The sequence below is a fragment of the Fistularia commersonii genome, chromosome 25 (genome assembly GCF_037954325.1).
Source record: "Fistularia commersonii isolate RoL2024-O1a breed Wild chromosome 25, RoL_Fcom_v1.0, whole genome shotgun sequence".
NCBI classification, from domain to species: domain Eukaryota; kingdom Metazoa; phylum Chordata; class Actinopteri; order Syngnathiformes; family Fistulariidae; genus Fistularia; species Fistularia commersonii.
The window spans coordinates 9,969,667-9,986,477 of record NC_141308.1 but is presented as its reverse complement, the minus strand read 5'-3'; the positions used below and the strand labels follow the sequence as shown (position 1 = coordinate 9,986,477).

At 40.0% G+C, this 16,811-nt stretch overlaps 2 protein-coding genes across 2 annotated transcripts; one reads left to right on the top strand and one right to left on the bottom strand.

Moving 5' to 3' along the window:
* Positions 1 to 1,190: 1,190 nt before the first annotated feature.
* On the bottom strand, positions 1,191 to 10,261 carry LOC147219217 (uncharacterized). Its single transcript, XM_086173130.1, has 19 exons — positions 10,253 to 10,261; positions 8,690 to 9,620; positions 8,385 to 8,483; positions 7,326 to 7,845; positions 7,097 to 7,245; positions 6,982 to 7,007; positions 6,783 to 6,823; positions 6,627 to 6,677; positions 6,290 to 6,422; positions 5,002 to 5,161; positions 4,730 to 4,853; positions 4,590 to 4,621; positions 3,796 to 3,859; positions 3,640 to 3,674; positions 3,361 to 3,424; positions 2,089 to 2,184; positions 1,927 to 1,940; positions 1,731 to 1,764; positions 1,191 to 1,560 (listed from the first exon to the last, which is right to left on the bottom strand). The coding sequence occupies exons 1-19, from the start codon at positions 10,259 to 10,261 to the stop codon at positions 1,491 to 1,493; spliced, it is 2,652 nt and encodes an 883-aa protein (XP_086029256.1). The 3' UTR covers positions 1,191 to 1,490.
* Positions 10,262 to 11,138: 877 nt separating this feature from the next.
* c8a (complement component 8, alpha polypeptide) lies at positions 11,139 to 16,338 on the top strand. The gene is made up of 11 exons (XM_086173288.1): positions 11,139 to 11,340; positions 11,457 to 11,565; positions 12,715 to 12,862; positions 12,952 to 13,099; positions 13,421 to 13,610; positions 13,699 to 13,881; positions 14,043 to 14,283; positions 14,362 to 14,493; positions 14,663 to 14,820; positions 15,261 to 15,486; positions 16,124 to 16,338. Exons 1-11 carry the CDS (start codon positions 11,231 to 11,233, stop codon positions 16,279 to 16,281), a joined length of 1,803 nt encoding a protein of 600 aa, XP_086029414.1. The 5' UTR covers positions 11,139 to 11,230; the 3' UTR covers positions 16,282 to 16,338.
* Positions 16,339 to 16,811: the final 473 nt, after the last annotated feature.

Genomic DNA, 16,811 nt, shown 5'->3' with positions numbered 1-16,811 from the left:
ACGGCTCGCTTTCTTCTGGTTTCTAATCATCTTTCGCTCCTTTTCTCTGGGGTAGAGAGGGAGAGGGAGTCCCGGCACAGGGCGCCTCCTCCGGCTCCTCCTCTTTCAATTAATACCATATGCTTGTGGCTCTCCGCTCCCCGACTCATTTTCTCCGCGGTGTTGAAGGATGCAACACAGAAGAGTAGGTTACATGAGCAGCGTGCCGGATAGCTCAAGACAGCAAATCAAGTCTGCTATATTTTTTTTTCCCGATGAGGAAAAGTGAGAACACACACACACACACCACCACCACATTTCATTTATGGCAATAATCTCAACTTGCAAACTTGTCATAGTAGAGCGTCTCCAAAAAAGGGGGGTTGTGACGCCACAAAAGGGGGCCGCTCACAGCAGGGGGGGGGGGATTTGTATAGCTTGAGACTTTTTGTGTGTATGGGGGGAGGTGATGCTACATGAGGGGATGCAGGGAAGGTGTGATACCTTGAAAAGGGAGTTTGAGGGGCGCAAGATGTCACGGGTAGGGGTTTTGTAGTTTAGTTCTTCAACGGTTCTTTTCATTCACTCATAGGTGTTGCTGCTGTAAGCATTGTCCTACGCTGCTAGTTGCCACTTTACTTCATTTCCCTTTTTTCCAAATATTTATCTTACTGCTTGTACATTATCAACTACCTCTACTGCATTATCCACTTTCTGATGTGTGTGGATTGAAAATTTCCCCACTGTGGGATGACTAAAGGAATAATGTGTTCTATATAAACCCAGTCAATCTGTCTCCCCATGTCAGAGGATAAATCCTGCTATGAAGTCACATGGAGAATACTGCCTCGTGAATGCCAACCGCCGAGATGGGGTGATGCAAAATGGGAGGGAAATTTGCATCTAATGTGATGCAAATTACAAATGCTGTGTGCGTGGGGGTGGACCGTATTGCGTGATTTTGACCTTTCCCAGCCATCCTGTGGAAAATGTTTAATTTAATAGAAATCAAATATGAATTCCAGATATGCAAAGTGAGAGGGGCATTCCAAATAAAAAGGATGTGGAATAGTTATTAGATATGGAGCCAATTTTACGTTAATCGAGTGCTTGAGAATTACAATGCAAAACTATTGAGAAAAAAAATGACTGTCAAAACATACATCAATGACAAATATTTATTGAGCACAGAAATTAAACAAAGCCTTGAACTAAACATCATAAACACATCCTGACATGTTGAACTTAATGTGTATTGCTCTGATTGTAAAAACTGCAATGATATAATTTGTGTCTCCTTTCATTTTTATACTCAACAAAACAGGTGATCCAAACATTATCTACAACCACACACCCATAAGCTTGACAAAAAGTGATTAGATGATGCTTGAATGAAGTGCTCTGTGTTTTTACTTTTTAACGATAGCTAATCTTAGTCTACCACCTCTTCGATTGAAGAGGTGGAGAGTACAATTTGAAGTTTCTTGCAAACACTTTAGCCAAAGTTGTATTCAGAAACTATCAGCATAAAGTGGCGGGGGAGCAAGAAGTTCCAGCTCTGTGAAGTCAACTTCTTGTTCACTGTTATGAAAAACAATGAGACACCGGTGAGCCCTTTTGATGAGTCACGCGCGAGAATGCATAAGGATTTTTGAAGTACTACTAAGGCTTCAGTCACAGACACCCAAAGAACAGGAAAGATGGACTGATAAGCTTTACTTGCTGATGAAAAGGTAACCAAGGCCACTTACGGATACGGAGGCTCGTCCACAGTGTCCAAGAAGTCTGGATAAACACAAGCAGATGCAAATATCACAAACATTGTGTCTCTAGATAAACGCTCTCCATATCCATAACCCCAACAACGGGCCCTGAATGTCCAAATAAATCATTTCTAGGAGGCTGCTTCCGGTGTTGAGGTTATCAGTGGAGTCATGTGAAACTTACTTGGATGTTCAGCACTTTGCACCAGACATGGAGAAAAAAAAAAAAAAAAACAAGAATTTGAGAACATTTTCTCATTCATCACAGATATGAATTTAACAACATTTCTTCACCACAAGAAAATGCCAAAATGTTTATAGAAGCATAAAGTAAGTGAATCTTTACTTAGTAGGCGTTGCCCCGTCATTATCTGGGACTTCATCAAATTCCTCTCTGTCGTGAAGGAAGACAGCTAGTTTATGCAGAGCATCATGTCTGGTCCTGCAGGGTGAATAGAGTCAAAGTTTGGAAAGGTCTGCGGGGTATGAGGAGCATTTGCACACAGAAAATCATTTAATCTACAATCAAGCACCTATGAAATAAAAACAACCACTTCGAACTGAATTACTACAGATAGGGGGTTGACACTGACCATTTAATTGTCCATGGTTGCACAATATCAATTTAAAAAATGTCAAATGTGCCTTCCCAGAAAACAAAATGGCAACAGGATACTGATGTTTAACCCTTTGAATCAATTTTTGAAAACACTTGCGTAAAACTATCATTTCACAGTAGCTCATATCTAAAGCAGTTTTTAGAGTATTAAGTCTCAGCCTTGGCTGAGACTGAGATTTTAAAAAGACTGTGAATCTTACATTTAGAGATTTCGAAAAGATTTGGAAAAGACTAACGGTAAACTAGATTCTTTTATCATTTTTTTCCCCACGATGCAATGTTTTCAGTGGGTATTTGCAGAGCTTCTACTATTTCAGTCCCGGCGCTTTTCCTTCTCCACTCATGATAGGTTGGAGAGTTGATATTGTACGAGCTGGGTTGTTCTGCCCACAGCTCCACCATATGCTTCCTGTACGGTCCACACACGTCCTTCACTGTTCTCGTTCATCCATACCACAAAGAAATACCATCACGGCCGCCAATACTGCTCTGGCGATTGTTTGTCTATAGCGTTCCTTTTTCCAGTTTTTGTTGCAGCTCATCTATTGGTTGTTGATTGTGTTTTGTCACTGACTTGCGATAATATCAAACATATTGATATTGATATTGATATTGTTTTAAGCCTAAGATTGGGAAAAAAACTGAGGTACGACTGCTTTAAGATTGTAGGATTTCTAGCTAACACTTAGCGATCAAGAAGACGAGAGCGCACTACAACTCCAGTAAGGCTCTTAGGATTTCCTTTCAACTTTCAGTTTTAAGGTTGCAACAGTGAAAATTGTAAGGTGTGAGCCCAGTATAGACTTTTGAACTAAGAGATTTACCTTTTAGAATCACGACCTGACTCCCTGCTCACCAAAATGCAAACATACTGCAAGGTGAGTAAAATGTCCCACATAGATGCAATCAATCTTTATGGGGTGTGTCAAACAACTTCAAGCAGGAAAAAATATGTCACGTCACGCTATCTGTTTTGGCAGCGGCACATTCGAGACTCACTGTGCGTGCAGTTCCTCCAGGTTGGCATCGCTCAGAGTGTGCTGGGCGCCGGCGGGGCCACGCGCTGTAAGCGCCAACATGCCAGGACCAGAGGTTGGATGGGGTGGGTTATGTAAGGACAAAAAGACAAGAGGACAGGAGGAGTGGGGAAATTACATAAGTGCACATCAAAAGCAAGTTCAAGTCTGTTATAAGTCAGTGCATAACAAAGCTCACATTTCCTCTTAAACCAGAGGGCTGTTCTCACTTTCAAAACAACCAGATACAGATTGTACTCACATGTTACAGGCACTGGGGCAGTTTGCTGGGGTAGGCTACCATTCAGAATGAAGGAAAACAATGAAAAAAAAAACAAATAAAATACAAAACAGTTTCATTGCTTATTGGTATATTATATTATAAGAAACTTGGGGCCGCAGAATTTATAATTCTCACTGGCTTTCATAGAAGGGTGAGAGTGTCTCATCGTCGCAGGCCCACTCCTCACTGTCGTCTGTGACTGCGGAGAAGCAGATTAGCTTGATGAAGCTGTGTGCAAGATGATGATAGAGTTTTGGCAGGATAGCAACAAAAGCCCCTTAGCTGACATGAAATTCCTCAACAATCAATAAAACAACAGTTGGCTGTCACAAACGCAAATGACACCTGCTCTGGATTAGTGAAGTTATTTAGGTCATACATAGCATGGCAACACTGGGTAGCTTTCCAGACTTCCACCGACTGTTTAACGTCACTCCCCAAGCCAATATATTCTAACCTTTGTCATTTATATATTTATAGTACAGCTATGATATGATACCGTGGCTGAGATAGGAATAGCTATATCACTAAGACTAGGCCCTGAAGATAAAAATAAATCACTATATTCAGACAGCAGATAAAGAAAAAAAAACAGTATTTTCTTTTATCTGTATAATTTATGAAAGGAATTATCAGAATTTTAGCTGATTTTATATGGGATTTTTTTTTTGCTTTTCATAAGGTATTAATTGTAAATTTCAAAAGGAGGCAATCCCACATTATTCATAGCACTTTCAATCGTAAAAGTAAATCTGAATCGGAAATACTTCACTGATCCTGTAGGAAATTAAGTGGCCTTAATCACAATTTCAAATGAAAAAACACAGATTATCATTTCACAGATGGATCTCGCTATATATTAGATTTTTGAGCCAAAAGTACAAGAAAACCCTCAAAATGTTATCAATTACTATCCTTGAGACACTTACAACTGCTTGTTAATACAGGATGGCTCGAGGATCTGAAAAACGAAGACAAGAGTTGACAGAAATCCTTGCCTAATTAACAGCTGTAAAAGAGAGTGAAGTCCACCTTTTAAAGATCCCCCCCAAAAGGAGGTACTTCGCACCTGCTTCCAATACTGATGGTGTCCCCCTCCATGTTGCACCCACGTCCAGCAGCTTGGGCCTTCTTCCCGAGTTCCAGCATCTCTTTAATATTGAGCTCCACATTCATCACCGAAATATAACCATCTGAAAAAGTAGAGTAGTTGTTGAAAAGACAAAGAATCATAGCATTCTGAAAACGGGGAGTGGACATTTCAATTTCTAAAATCAACTCAGTTTCAGCATAATATTTCTAAGCTTATAAAAGGCTTAAGAGTGGCATGTTGAAACGTACACTTGTGGTTGGCATCTCGGGCCAGCCATTTTCCTTTGGGGCAGTTGGTGGTGCGAATGATGCTGACAGTTTCCCCGCTTTTTACTGGGAGGTCATTCTTGCGGACTTTGCTGGTGACCATCACTTTGGCATGGTACAGGGGCTCTTCCTCACCGGTAATCTACAGTCACATTTCAGACTTGTTAGCCTTGAGGAGTAGTAACAATGCTTCATCTCAACGGGGGATGGCAATGTTCTATTATTCTACCCACATGACTCAAATCCCATCAGTGAGTGTTTCTGAAGTGCATTGTTTTCTCAAAACTTATTGAAACTTTGATAACTGCAGTCATGTCTTTGACTTTTGGCCTTCTACCTTGGATAAAGATGAAATCTGTCCATTCTAAATATACTTAATATTTGTGTTGCCAGCTTCCAAAAGCAAATTACAGGTCAGGACTGGGCAGATTTTATTAAAACCTCAAAAAGCAATTCAAAGTTTTACAGTACAGATATATAGACATGGATCAAACAAAAGTTGTAAAACAAGTCAAATAATAGTCAAGATTTTAGTCTATATAACTGCAACAAACACATCAAAACACTAAGAATAATACCTGAATACGGGTTTAGAAATCACCTGGAAAACTGTCAAAAATCATCAAGACAAGATATATGTATAAATAAAAAGTCAGCAAGTTATTAGCTTGAACCTTTGAATTTAGGTCCCCTATAATACTCTGCAAGTGGCCTTCTAGCACAATGTATCTGACATTCTAATTCAGATGGGAGCTGATTAGGATATATGTGTATATTTTAAAAAATGACAATTAAAATGATATAGTATAAATGCTTTTTCAGAAAATTGCCTCCACTCTGAGGTAGCCTAAACACCTGCCACTTGATTTGTGGCCTGCCAGGTTGTTAATATTATTTTGAAATTGACCGCATTCTGCTTTGTCCAGCTTCATAGTTTGTTCAGACTGGTTTTGGAGGCAAACCTTGACGCTGCTTTCCAAAAACCTTTGCACTGGTAATTGTTACGGATTGCAAAATGATGGCGTCTGACAGAGTGGGATAAAACTGTTTTTAAATGACCATCAATGTTGTAATATTTATCACAATGTTTGAAGTGTTGAGTCAGTATTCATTGTATTTTCCAATTACACGATCAAAGCTGTCATTAAACAAACACACAAACCAATCCATGTCAGAATAAAACTCAGTTGTAATTACAGGCAAAAATTAGACAAGTTAAGCTCCTGTAGACAGATCAAATGATCATCTAATTAAAGTGTGCTTCACTTACTTTGAACTTCTTTTTCATTTCATTTTCTTTCTTTTCTCTTTCCTTTTGCTCTTTTTTCTCCTTCTCCAGTCGATGCTTCTCCCTCTTCCTCTGTTCTTTATAATCAGCGGTGTTGGGGCTTTGGCGTTCCTTACTGAAAAATAAATTTGAGTGCTGAGTGGCGAAAGAGGCTTGTTGTTTATAAAGGTTACATAGTACAACCAAAATATAAACAGAAGCATGTACTGGGGGAAAAATGAATGAGGCAACAAAGGCAAAAAATTTTGTCCTGATGTGCAAAGTCTGTATATGTGTAATTTTTTTTTGAAAATGTGAATAAAACAGATGTCTATCAAACCTGTGGAAATGGTTATGGATCAGGTAAGTATGTTCTCCTGATATACTGCCCCTGTTTGATTACCGTGGACAGAAAAAAAAACAACCAAAAAACAAAAATCAATTGCTGCCTTCCATCTGGTAAAAATCAATGTCGATGGTGAAACGCTGCACATACCATGGATTCCGTGGCCAAATGTTAAGACAGGCCTCCTCCTTCTTAACATAAACAAAAATTTACTTTTGTAATTCACCACAGATGCACAGGAAAAAAAAATCACACAACTTGCACAACCTCTGCACAAAATGTTTCTCTGACTGTTAATGACGACTCCAAAAATGATCATATATTCAGTAGGATTAAAAACTCAAGTTACCACAGGGAGCTTGTCAGCATATGGATCTGCAACGAAAATTATTAGCAAATGAGTTAAATGAGGAGTTTCATTGCTGCAAGACATTTTATTTGGGGGCAAAAAAAAGAATACTCACTCTTCAGTCCAGCTTTATGTTTACGCAGGTTATGGCTCAAGATGAATCCGTTTAGGTTTTCCACGTCCTCGTACACATTATCGCACTCATAGTAGCTGTTCTTTGGTTGTACACTGGGAGGGATGGAATAATCGAAATTTGTCACATTCCTAGAAGAGATGGAAACATCAAAATTTGTCACAGCACACTGATGTGAACATTGTGCGAGTGGCTTTTTAACGAAACTTACCTCTGATGTGGCTGGAGCTCCTCATTAACAGCTGCGTGGAAACTATGCTCTGTTTCTTCTGGGACTGACTTGTACTCTGCAGCTGACACTTCCATTTCATCAGGGTGAGAGCAGGGATCTATGCTCACATCCTCTCCCTCCCTCCATTCCTCTGCAACAGCAGTCTCGGATACATTTATTGGTTCAGGGAAGCTGGCTGGATCAAGAGGTATTATGTTTTGATTGCCAAGGTTCACATCATGGAAGACAGAGCTGACAATGTGCTCTGCAGGCTCACTAAAGTCATGTTGGGGGTCTCCTGATTTAGATACTCCAAAATCATTCGTTGGAAGCACAGAGCTGACAAATCCTAAAGCCTCGGTTTCTAGCGCAGCAATATCAACAGCTTCAATCTCTGCTGTTTCAATCTCTGAGATTTCAAAGTCTGGAAACTCTGGGGCGTCCAGCAGCGCGTTAGAAATAGATGGTGGTTCGGCTTCTGGCTCTTCTATTGGTTGCTGGCTCAGACTTGGCATCTCCACTGCACATAAAAACTAAAATCAGTATTGAGGAGATACTCAAAATCATCACAAATAAAAGTAATACATGCTCAGATAAGACAAGCACTGTTGAGAAAAATAAGTCTGATAACATTAAGAGTGTGGGGTGTCAATATGAACTGCAGCACATCTATCCAAAAAGGGGGGAAAAAAAAAGACATGCATTGAAAAAACTAAAAAATGTATCATGAATAAAATCTGACTCCAACAGTAAATGCAATAGTGTCATAATGTCTGTAAGCTTCATGGATCTGAAAAATAAAGGGGCATAAAAATTATAAAATTCAATACTTTTGAGAAAAATTATCTTTAAGTGTATATCACAAGAATTCAAAATTGATTAAAATGTACCTAATCAGTAGTGAGTTTTTTTTTCACTATTGAATTGAACTGGGTAGACACTTTAACTGTCTGTTTAAGGATTAAAGGGGGAATGTCATTATTAACAGAAAATGAAAAAGGGAAATATACACGCAAACATACCCTTAACGATATGTGGGTGGTATCGGCTGAGATCTACTGATGGTGGTCTGGGGGGCTTTACTGGCGGCAGCCCAAGTGAACGCAAGTCGGATAGAGGCTTCTTTGGAGGAGCAACATGGGAATATCGTGCAGTGGCCTTCACAAAGGGAGATTCGGCTTTACCCCAGCTACAGGGAGTTTCCAGCAAAGTCTCTAAGGGAGCATAGTTTGCAAATAAATAAGCGATCACAACCGGTCTTTTATGCAACCAAACAATTAGCAGCTCAAGGTTGTTGCTGTGAACAGATGAATATATATATATATATATATATATATATATATATATATATGCATATGACTTACTGCGTGAGGGGTTGTTGGCTTTGAAGAACGGCCGAGCAGATATACAGGCCAGGTGTGGAAGACCGATAGGTGAGGGTACACGAGGGCCAGACGCAACACTGCCCATGCTCTTTGGTGGTGATGGGAACATCCTCTCCCTTGATGTGTGGTCAGGAGAAGGCACGCTCTTAGGTTTCGTGGAAAGCAATACCTGTCGTCTGGAGAATTTCCTCTTGGCCCTCTCCAAGGTGCTAATAATTCTGTTGTCAGGATCAAAATTTGCCTCTGTTGACGGAGGGGTGATTGACACATCCGGGCTGGAGAGGTTTGACAGGTCGCCTTGGAAAGAACACTCATCTTCGGTTGTGTTTCTTTCCCCAGATGGCAGCTCACCAGGGGCACTTGAAGGCCTGGCAGTCAAATCAGTATATGTGGTCTCTTCAACACTTTCTGTACACACCTTTGATGGTTTTGATGACTTGAAAGGGAGCAGCAGACCCTTCTTTTTTATTTTATTTTGCTGCAGGAATTCCTTCACTGCGTCTGATTCCTGTTTGTGCTCCGTTTTGGCTGGTGAATCATTGCTCTGCTCCTTTACGGGCAGGACGGGAAGCACCAGAGGCATGTGTCGGTCTCTCAGAGACTGTTTTGTTGTGCCGTCTCCATTAGTAAACTGGGAGGAGGGGAAGTTTATCTGAGGTTGTGGTGGAAAAGAATTTGGTCGCTTTCCCCCAGAAGCCCGCAGTCCTTCTCTGAAGATGACTCTGGGGACTACAGCTGTCTTGTTTTCAGGAGTAGCACTGATACTGCTCAGCACTGAGCTGCAGCGGCCTCCAGGAGGAGGAAGGTGTTTGGGTTTTTCGGCAACAGCTGGTCGATTGCTTTTTGACTGAGCCAGGAGGGCCTCCTCCTGAAACTTGGCTCTCAGAGCTTTGAAGTTGATTTGACTATCCTACAGAAAGCAATACATAAAACATCTACAGTTTACATGAAAAGCATTGTTTTCACTTCAGGAGGGGCAATACCAGAAAAAGGTAAGATGTGAGCAATGTATCTGTTCACAATAATTATCATAACACATGCTACTTGTCTTATTTTCCCCTTTTTAACTAACCTTTTTAGTAACAAGGCCAAGAAATGATTGTTTGGCCTCAATCCCAATGGAGGAGTAGAATGGTGTCCTTACTAATAATAGTAATAGTGATCAGGATGGTCCAACAACGGTCTGAAATCACTATTATTTTACCTCAAGAGAAGGAAAAAAGTGTTGTGTTTTTTTTTTTAAAACTCTAGTTAATGCACTTTAAACCAAAAGGCAAGGCAGAGTGCCACATGGACAAATTCAATAAAATCAAATTCCGCACATGAATCGAAACTTTTCTAGCCATCGCATGAAAGGCCATTTTTTTTCTGAAAAATTTCGGCGAGCTGTACAATTATACCAATAAATAAATACATCAAACATTTCAAAGCTGCGTAGGTGGGGGTGAGCTACCGTATTTAAGCCCCGGGCATGGTATTGGAGTTAACATTCAGCTCTCCCGTTAAAACATTTAAAACCAAAGTTATCCCCCAGATTGTTACCTCTTCCATTGTAGATATTTTTGTTCATCACTGTCTGAAAGTCGTCGGAGATTTAGCGTGTTTAGAAATGTCAGGTCCACCTGCACACACCCTCCCACTGACCGCTTATGCTAACAATGCTAATCGTGAGTCGGTGACGCCATTAACAACAATTTCAAAGTTCCGCAATCACGTTCGAGCGTGCTGCGCGTGGCACGATACGCGCGTGCGACGGCCATATTGGCGCTATATGGTCATGAAACAAAAATAAAAATAAAAATAAAAATAAAAATAAAAATAAAAATAAATCTAGTCATAGTGTTATACTTTTTGAAGATAGGGCTGAAACTGGTTGCATCCTTCAATATTGGGCCTCTATTCATTTCCCTATGTAATCTTCAGTTACTTGGAAAAAAAAGATATACCTCTCAAATCTCTTAACGTGACTTAAAGAACGACCAGGGAAGGTTTCAGGGCTTTTGTGAAACAGCGCAACAACATTAAAAGATGATGGGATTCATAATTTTCTCCGTGATAATGTGTTTACTGTGACGTGTGAAGTATGTCATGATAGTGGCCATATTGCATCAGTGTTGTTTTGCTTGTTATATAATAATTATTGCTTTATCTTATTTCTGTTCTGCTGCCTTAACAACAACAACTTTTACTAATACTACTACTGGTGAAAGACAACAACAATAACTCATCTATTTCTGATAGTTTGCATGGGTGACAGAGAAATTCCTATTGTTGTGTTTGTATAACGAAATTTGTACATTTGTGGGGTTGATGGTCAGACGCAGGTGTATAAATCATTAAAAAAAAATCAAACAAACAATCAAAAAAAGTTTCCCATCTTTTGTAAGAGTTTGTGTTTACATTTGATCAATGATTTACTGTGGTCGGTCAGTGGTGTGTTGCCAGATTTCCCTGTAGGATCATAGCAGCTGTTTTGGGATGAGGCATTTTAATGTCCTGAAGTAGTTTGTCATTGTCAGTATGGGAATGTCAGTCCATTTACTGCTGGGTTTATACACACTGCAACTGTTTATCAATTTTAGTACAAATGTGAATGTATCCAAGGGACCATGGACAGCAGCTGATAAGAGGTGAGTTTTTTTTTCCAGCTTTGCATTCACTTTATATCCATGATTTAATGTATCCTGAACACCAGAGGTATTGGATGTGGAGTTGAAATGGTAATATGTTTTTTTTATGGGGCCAGTGTGGCTGCTGTCAGGAGGGCTAGAGCTATAAACAGACCGATACCTGTCAACTGCAGACTGGGGAGCTGGTCATCTTGGACACCGTGTAACTCCTGCACAGACAAAAAAGTGAGGCTGTCGTTTGTTTTCGAATCAATGGCACAAAGCAGTCATTTAAAGACCTTGACTGAATATATAAGCGACGTGTCTGGAGCTAAATGCTGATGTGTTACAAACCTATCGGGCATTAATAAATTCAAAATTAAAACCTGGGTCATTCAGTCAGGGAGCTCACGTCAAAAGAGATCATTGATCGCATGCAGTCAATACGTTATAGACAGGATGATCAGTAGGTCCAAAGAGAACAATGATACTCTTTTGTCAGCTGACTCTGACTCCAATAAGGTCAAAGACAGTGTGCCTTGCTTTCACATGTTAATGAATTTAAACTAACTCTGAAATGCAAAATTAATCATATCTGACAAGCCTTAGGTTGCACAGCCATTTATGTGGACATGTTGTATGTTACTGTATGGGTGAGCACAATGATTGTTTTGATACGTAAATACAGATGATTTCCTAAACAAAGGTTTATTGAAACAGTGGTGGACTTAGACTGATAAAAGGCAAGGGATGAAAAAAAAAGGTCTCTGTTGTACGTAGCGGGGAATGAAAGTGGCATTGAATGAAATTTCATTTTGATTGTCAAAACCGTACAAGGATTCCTAAAGAGAGGGTTTGGACCTGCGCTTAAAAACACCAATAAATGAATCGTAGCTATTGGAACACAGAATAAAAACTCAGACGTTACTAAAAACAGCACATTGTTTACATTCTTTTGTGTTTTTGTAGAAAATGCCACAAGTTAAGACAGCAGAAAGAAATGATCTTAAATCAAAATTCATGGAATTTTTGTAGAAGTCAACTGCAAAAAATTGCTATGAGTTTTCAAGATCTAACTGTAAGGCAGAAAAAAAATAATTTAGAAGTAATTTGGAAAGCAGAAGTAAAGCATTTCATAATAGCTTAAAATTATCATTAAATCAGGAAGAAATTACTCAATGTTGGTAAAGGATGGTGGGATCTCCACTATACTGGAGTTGGGGATTGAGTCTTAGAATCATGTTGCTAAAGAAGGCTTTATTGCATTTGTCTAATGCAAGTGCAACCAAGATGCACAATTATGTTTGATATACCGTTCTGCTTTTTCCCAAAGAGGACACAGTTACTGTTTAGTTTTAAAAATGGCTACCGTATTCTGGTTTGCATTTCTCTCAGTTCCGTTTCCGATATCTGGAGACTCCGTCGCAGTTTGGTGGAACTGAGTGTCTAGAGACGCAGTGGGACACGCTTGCATGTCCGACAGCAACCAGCCAGTGTCTGGTGCCAGATTACTGTGGTGACAGCTTCACTTGCAGAGAAACAGGCATGTTGTGCGTGATGACAAGTTTGCATATCAAGCTACAGCACATCGAAACTGTTTGAGTGACAGCGAGCATCTCTCTGTTCACCCAGGACGCTGCATTAGCCATTTCCTAAGATGCAACGGAGAGTTAGACTGTGAAGACTTTTCTGACGAAGAGGATTGTGAAACCTTTAACCTGAGAGAAGACAAATGTGCCACCATCATGACGATTCCCGGTGCTGAGCGTGGCACTCAGGGGTACATTTCAATCTTCTTGCCCTTATTTGTTTCACACGTGCTGCATATTGTTAAAAAAAAAAAAGCAGCGAACAATATTCAACCTTTATTGTGATTTTCTGTTTAATGTTACTCTGTATTTATCTTTAAAATATCACTAATCTAATAGAGATTGTTCGAATGGAAGTATTCGAATAGAGGTGCATTTTCTGTTGATTTACTGCAGTATTAAAAGTGTGTGTTTTAGTTACTTCTTGAATGTCAGTACCTTGGTTTGGTTTATCAAAGGCCATAATTAATTGAAGAAAAATAAAAACTAACTATCGAATGTATTTCTTTCAGCTACAATGCCCTGACAGGAGAGTTTGTCGATCGTGTGCTGGACCCAAAGTATTTTGGAGGAAAATGTGATTATGTTTATAATGGGGAATGGAGAAAATTTATTTATGACTCATTTTGTGAGAACTTGCAATACAATGAGGATGAGAAAAACTACAGGAAACCTTACAACTACCATGCCTACAGATTTGTGGTACGGTCGCATTATAATTTATTTAATTGCACAGGTTATTGAACGGATGGAAGTGAAACATTAAAATGCAAGGTTTAACCCGTTACAGGCTGAGGCGGCAACAAAAGGCTCTCAGGAATATTACACCGACATTGCGTCCCTGCTGAAGGCACGGAAAACTATGCATTCTACCAATGGCGGCGTTTCGGTTGGAATCTATTATGTGCAAGTGGGACTTAGTGCAGGTGTGGAGTCGCAACTTTTGAAGAATTTAACACGGCACAAAAGCCAGGTATGAACATTTTACCAAACACTTTTTAAATGCAATACACTTTGCAGGTCAACTTGAGGCAGAATTGACAAAATTCTAGTTGGAGGCATAATCTGTGGTTTAACCGCCAAATACATGATGCTTAGATATTCCTCTCTTATCACGTTTCCTTTTTTTTGTAGGAGCTTGGGTTTGTTAGACTTTGGTCAAAAGTGAATACAGCACATTTCAAGATGAGAAGCAATAAACTAATGCTTCATGAAGATTTCTACATGACATTGATGGAGCTCCCAGAGCAGTATGACTTTGGGATGTACTCCCGCTTCCTCAACACGTTTGGCACCCACTTTGTGACGGAGGGAACTATGGGAGGAACACTGGAATACGTGGTGGTTGTCAACAAAACCTCCATGGCATCGTCAAGTAATCTTAGCATTCCATAAATGCATAAAATGAATCTTTTTAAGAATTTTATTATATTCTGTGCCCCCTCTTTCACAGACCTTGAAGGTAAACAAGTTGGTAGATGTCTTGGTGCATCACTTGGTTTCAGCTTCCCAATCAACGGCTATGGACAAGGAGAGCTCAGCGTGGGTGGGGCATTATGTAAAGACAAAGCCCCACTCACTGAAGGTGAGAGACGGTAGAAGATAGTTTATGAGTACCAAACCCCACCCCCTCATACTGGGTCAAAACAAAAAAAGATGAATAAAGAGCACTGACAGCATGATGGTGATACTTACATTGATTGATGTATTCACTCACTTTGCCATTGAGTTCATTTTCATTTCTTTTGATACAGAGCGACGTTCTGCTTCAGCTGTCATTGAGGACATTCTTACTATAGTCAGGGGGGGAAATACAGACACCAGCAGTGGGATATTGGCCATCCGGGACCCCGATACTTATCGGAGATGGGGAAAAACCCTTCAGTACAACCCAGATCTTGTCGAATATGAGGTAATCTACTGGACGCAAATGCAGTTTCATATTACCTTAAACAGCAGATGTTGGGGCTTTACTGAAATATCAACTTTCTGGGAGTTTCTGTTTGCTACAGTCCTTGCAATTAAGTGACGGTATAGATGGCTTGGAGTTCAGGTACAACTTGCAAAACTCAGCAAGGATAATATCTTACAATTATCTTACATCTTACAGCGGTGTTTCGGATCAATTTGGCCAAATAGAAAATGTGTTGACTTTTAATGAACAGAGCTCACAGCTCATTCCTTTCATTGTGCGAGGCTAGCAGTATCTAGTAATCTTACCCGTATCCGATAACTCTATTTTTGGGAATCATGGTAAACAGGCAGATTCCCAGAAGTGTTTGTTTCCCCTTCAAATTGAAATCTCACTCACTTGATGAAGATAATCTATTTAACTCTGTCCCCATGACTCAGATCAAGCCAATCTATGAGCTCGTCCGCCTCAGCACGGCCGCCGACCATGTGGGCGCCAGATTGGCCAACCTTCGGAGGGGCTGGGAAGAATACATGACGCAGTTCCACCCTTGCCGCTGCGCTCCCTGCAGGCACAATGGCATCCCTGTCCTCACTGCAACCTCCTGTAGCTGCATCTGCCGGTCAGGATACCAGGGGCACGCCTGCGAAGAGACTGCTAGAGCAGGTGAACAATATGCTGGGCTTAAAAGATTGTTTTTTGTGAAATATGCAGCTTTCTTCCGTGAAAAAAATGTAAGCAAACTCACAAGTCTCTGTTGAACATACGATGTAAAGTCAGTTTTAAAAGTCAAAAAGGCCAATGTTTGCTCCCAGACACAATTTTCTGTTATGAATCACATGATATTTCCCAGAAAAAGAATAATATGGATTTACAAAGCCCTGCCGACCACCACTTTCGTATTCCTGGTTAGCCATACACACCCCACAGCACTGCTATTTGCTCAGATTCTATCCCACTCTTATTCCAGTTGATATACCGTAGCTTTTATTAGCGAGCTTTAGATACGCCGTGAGTTGTTTTTACAACCCTATATCAAAATCGGTATGTATCATCAATCCGCCCTTTCACACTAAGCTAAGGTGATGCTAAGCTAAGCGAATTGACAGATATTTAACAATCCTTTTAAAAGTGACTGCTCTACTTAATCAGTAATAATTAAGTTGCTTTATTTGCCAATGTTTCCCCTTTTTGTTCAGATTTGGTCTTTTACCACCTTTCTAATCAAATCTTTTTTTTTTTTTATAACCATTCAATATGGTAGCTTGAAAATGATTGAAATGAAATTAATTGTGCTCTGCAGACACCAGGACAGATGGATCGTGGTCCTGTTGGGGGCCTTGGACGCCATGTTCATCGGGTACAAAACGTCGGACCAGAGAATGTAATAACCCTGCACCTGATCGAGGCGGAGCAAGTTGCTTGGGGGCATCTTCTCAGACTCAACACTGCTCTGCTTAAGACACGCTTCCTCTTTGTCAATATTGGAGTTTTAACAAATAAAATTTCTATTCGACAGTGTGTGTGTCAATGTAGAAATACTTTCTCTTCAGTCAATGGGTTAATGTCATACTCAAGTGAAGCCAGGTGTCCGTCAGGATTTCCTGACCAGGACTCAATTTTCAAAGACAGATGGGGTTCATGGGGTGATTTCCAGAAATCAAAAAAGGGGAAACGAAGGGATTTCCTCCGGGGTTCTCCGGTTTCCTTCCACAGTCCAAAAACATGAGTAAATGGATTAATGAATCAATGAAAAAAGAATTAGTTGACCTGTGCAAAATGTATTTGGTATAATGACGAAAGTCATGCATGGAGTGGCATGAAATGACCTAAAAGTAAGCTGCAAAATGACTTGTAATGAATAGCTTTAAAATCAGGAATAAATCACCAGCTATAGGCAAATGTATCAAAAACATCATGTTCTCAACAAAAAATTGTAAGACGTGACAGAAAAGCCACAAAATTTAAAAAAGGGTTGCGTGTGTGTGTGT

Coding starts and splice junctions, on each gene's coding strand:
- LOC147219217 (XM_086173130.1), bottom strand. Junction 6,678..6,782: donor ATTTGGCCACGGAATCCATG/GTATGTGCAGCG, acceptor GTAATCAAACAG/GGGCAGTATATCAGGAGAAC. Junction 6,423..6,626: donor ATCCATAACCATTTCCACAG/GTTTGATAGACA, acceptor TTTATTTTTCAG/TAAGGAACGCCAAAGCCCCA.
- c8a (XM_086173288.1), top strand. CDS start 11,231: ATGGGAATGTCAGTCCATTTACTGCTGGGTTTATACACACTGCAACTG. Junction 11,566..12,714: donor ACTCCTGCACAGACAAAAAA/GTGAGGCTGTCG, acceptor CATTTCTCTCAG/TTCCGTTTCCGATATCTGGA. Junction 15,487..16,123: donor CGAAGAGACTGCTAGAGCAG/GTGAACAATATG, acceptor TGTGCTCTGCAG/ACACCAGGACAGATGGATCG.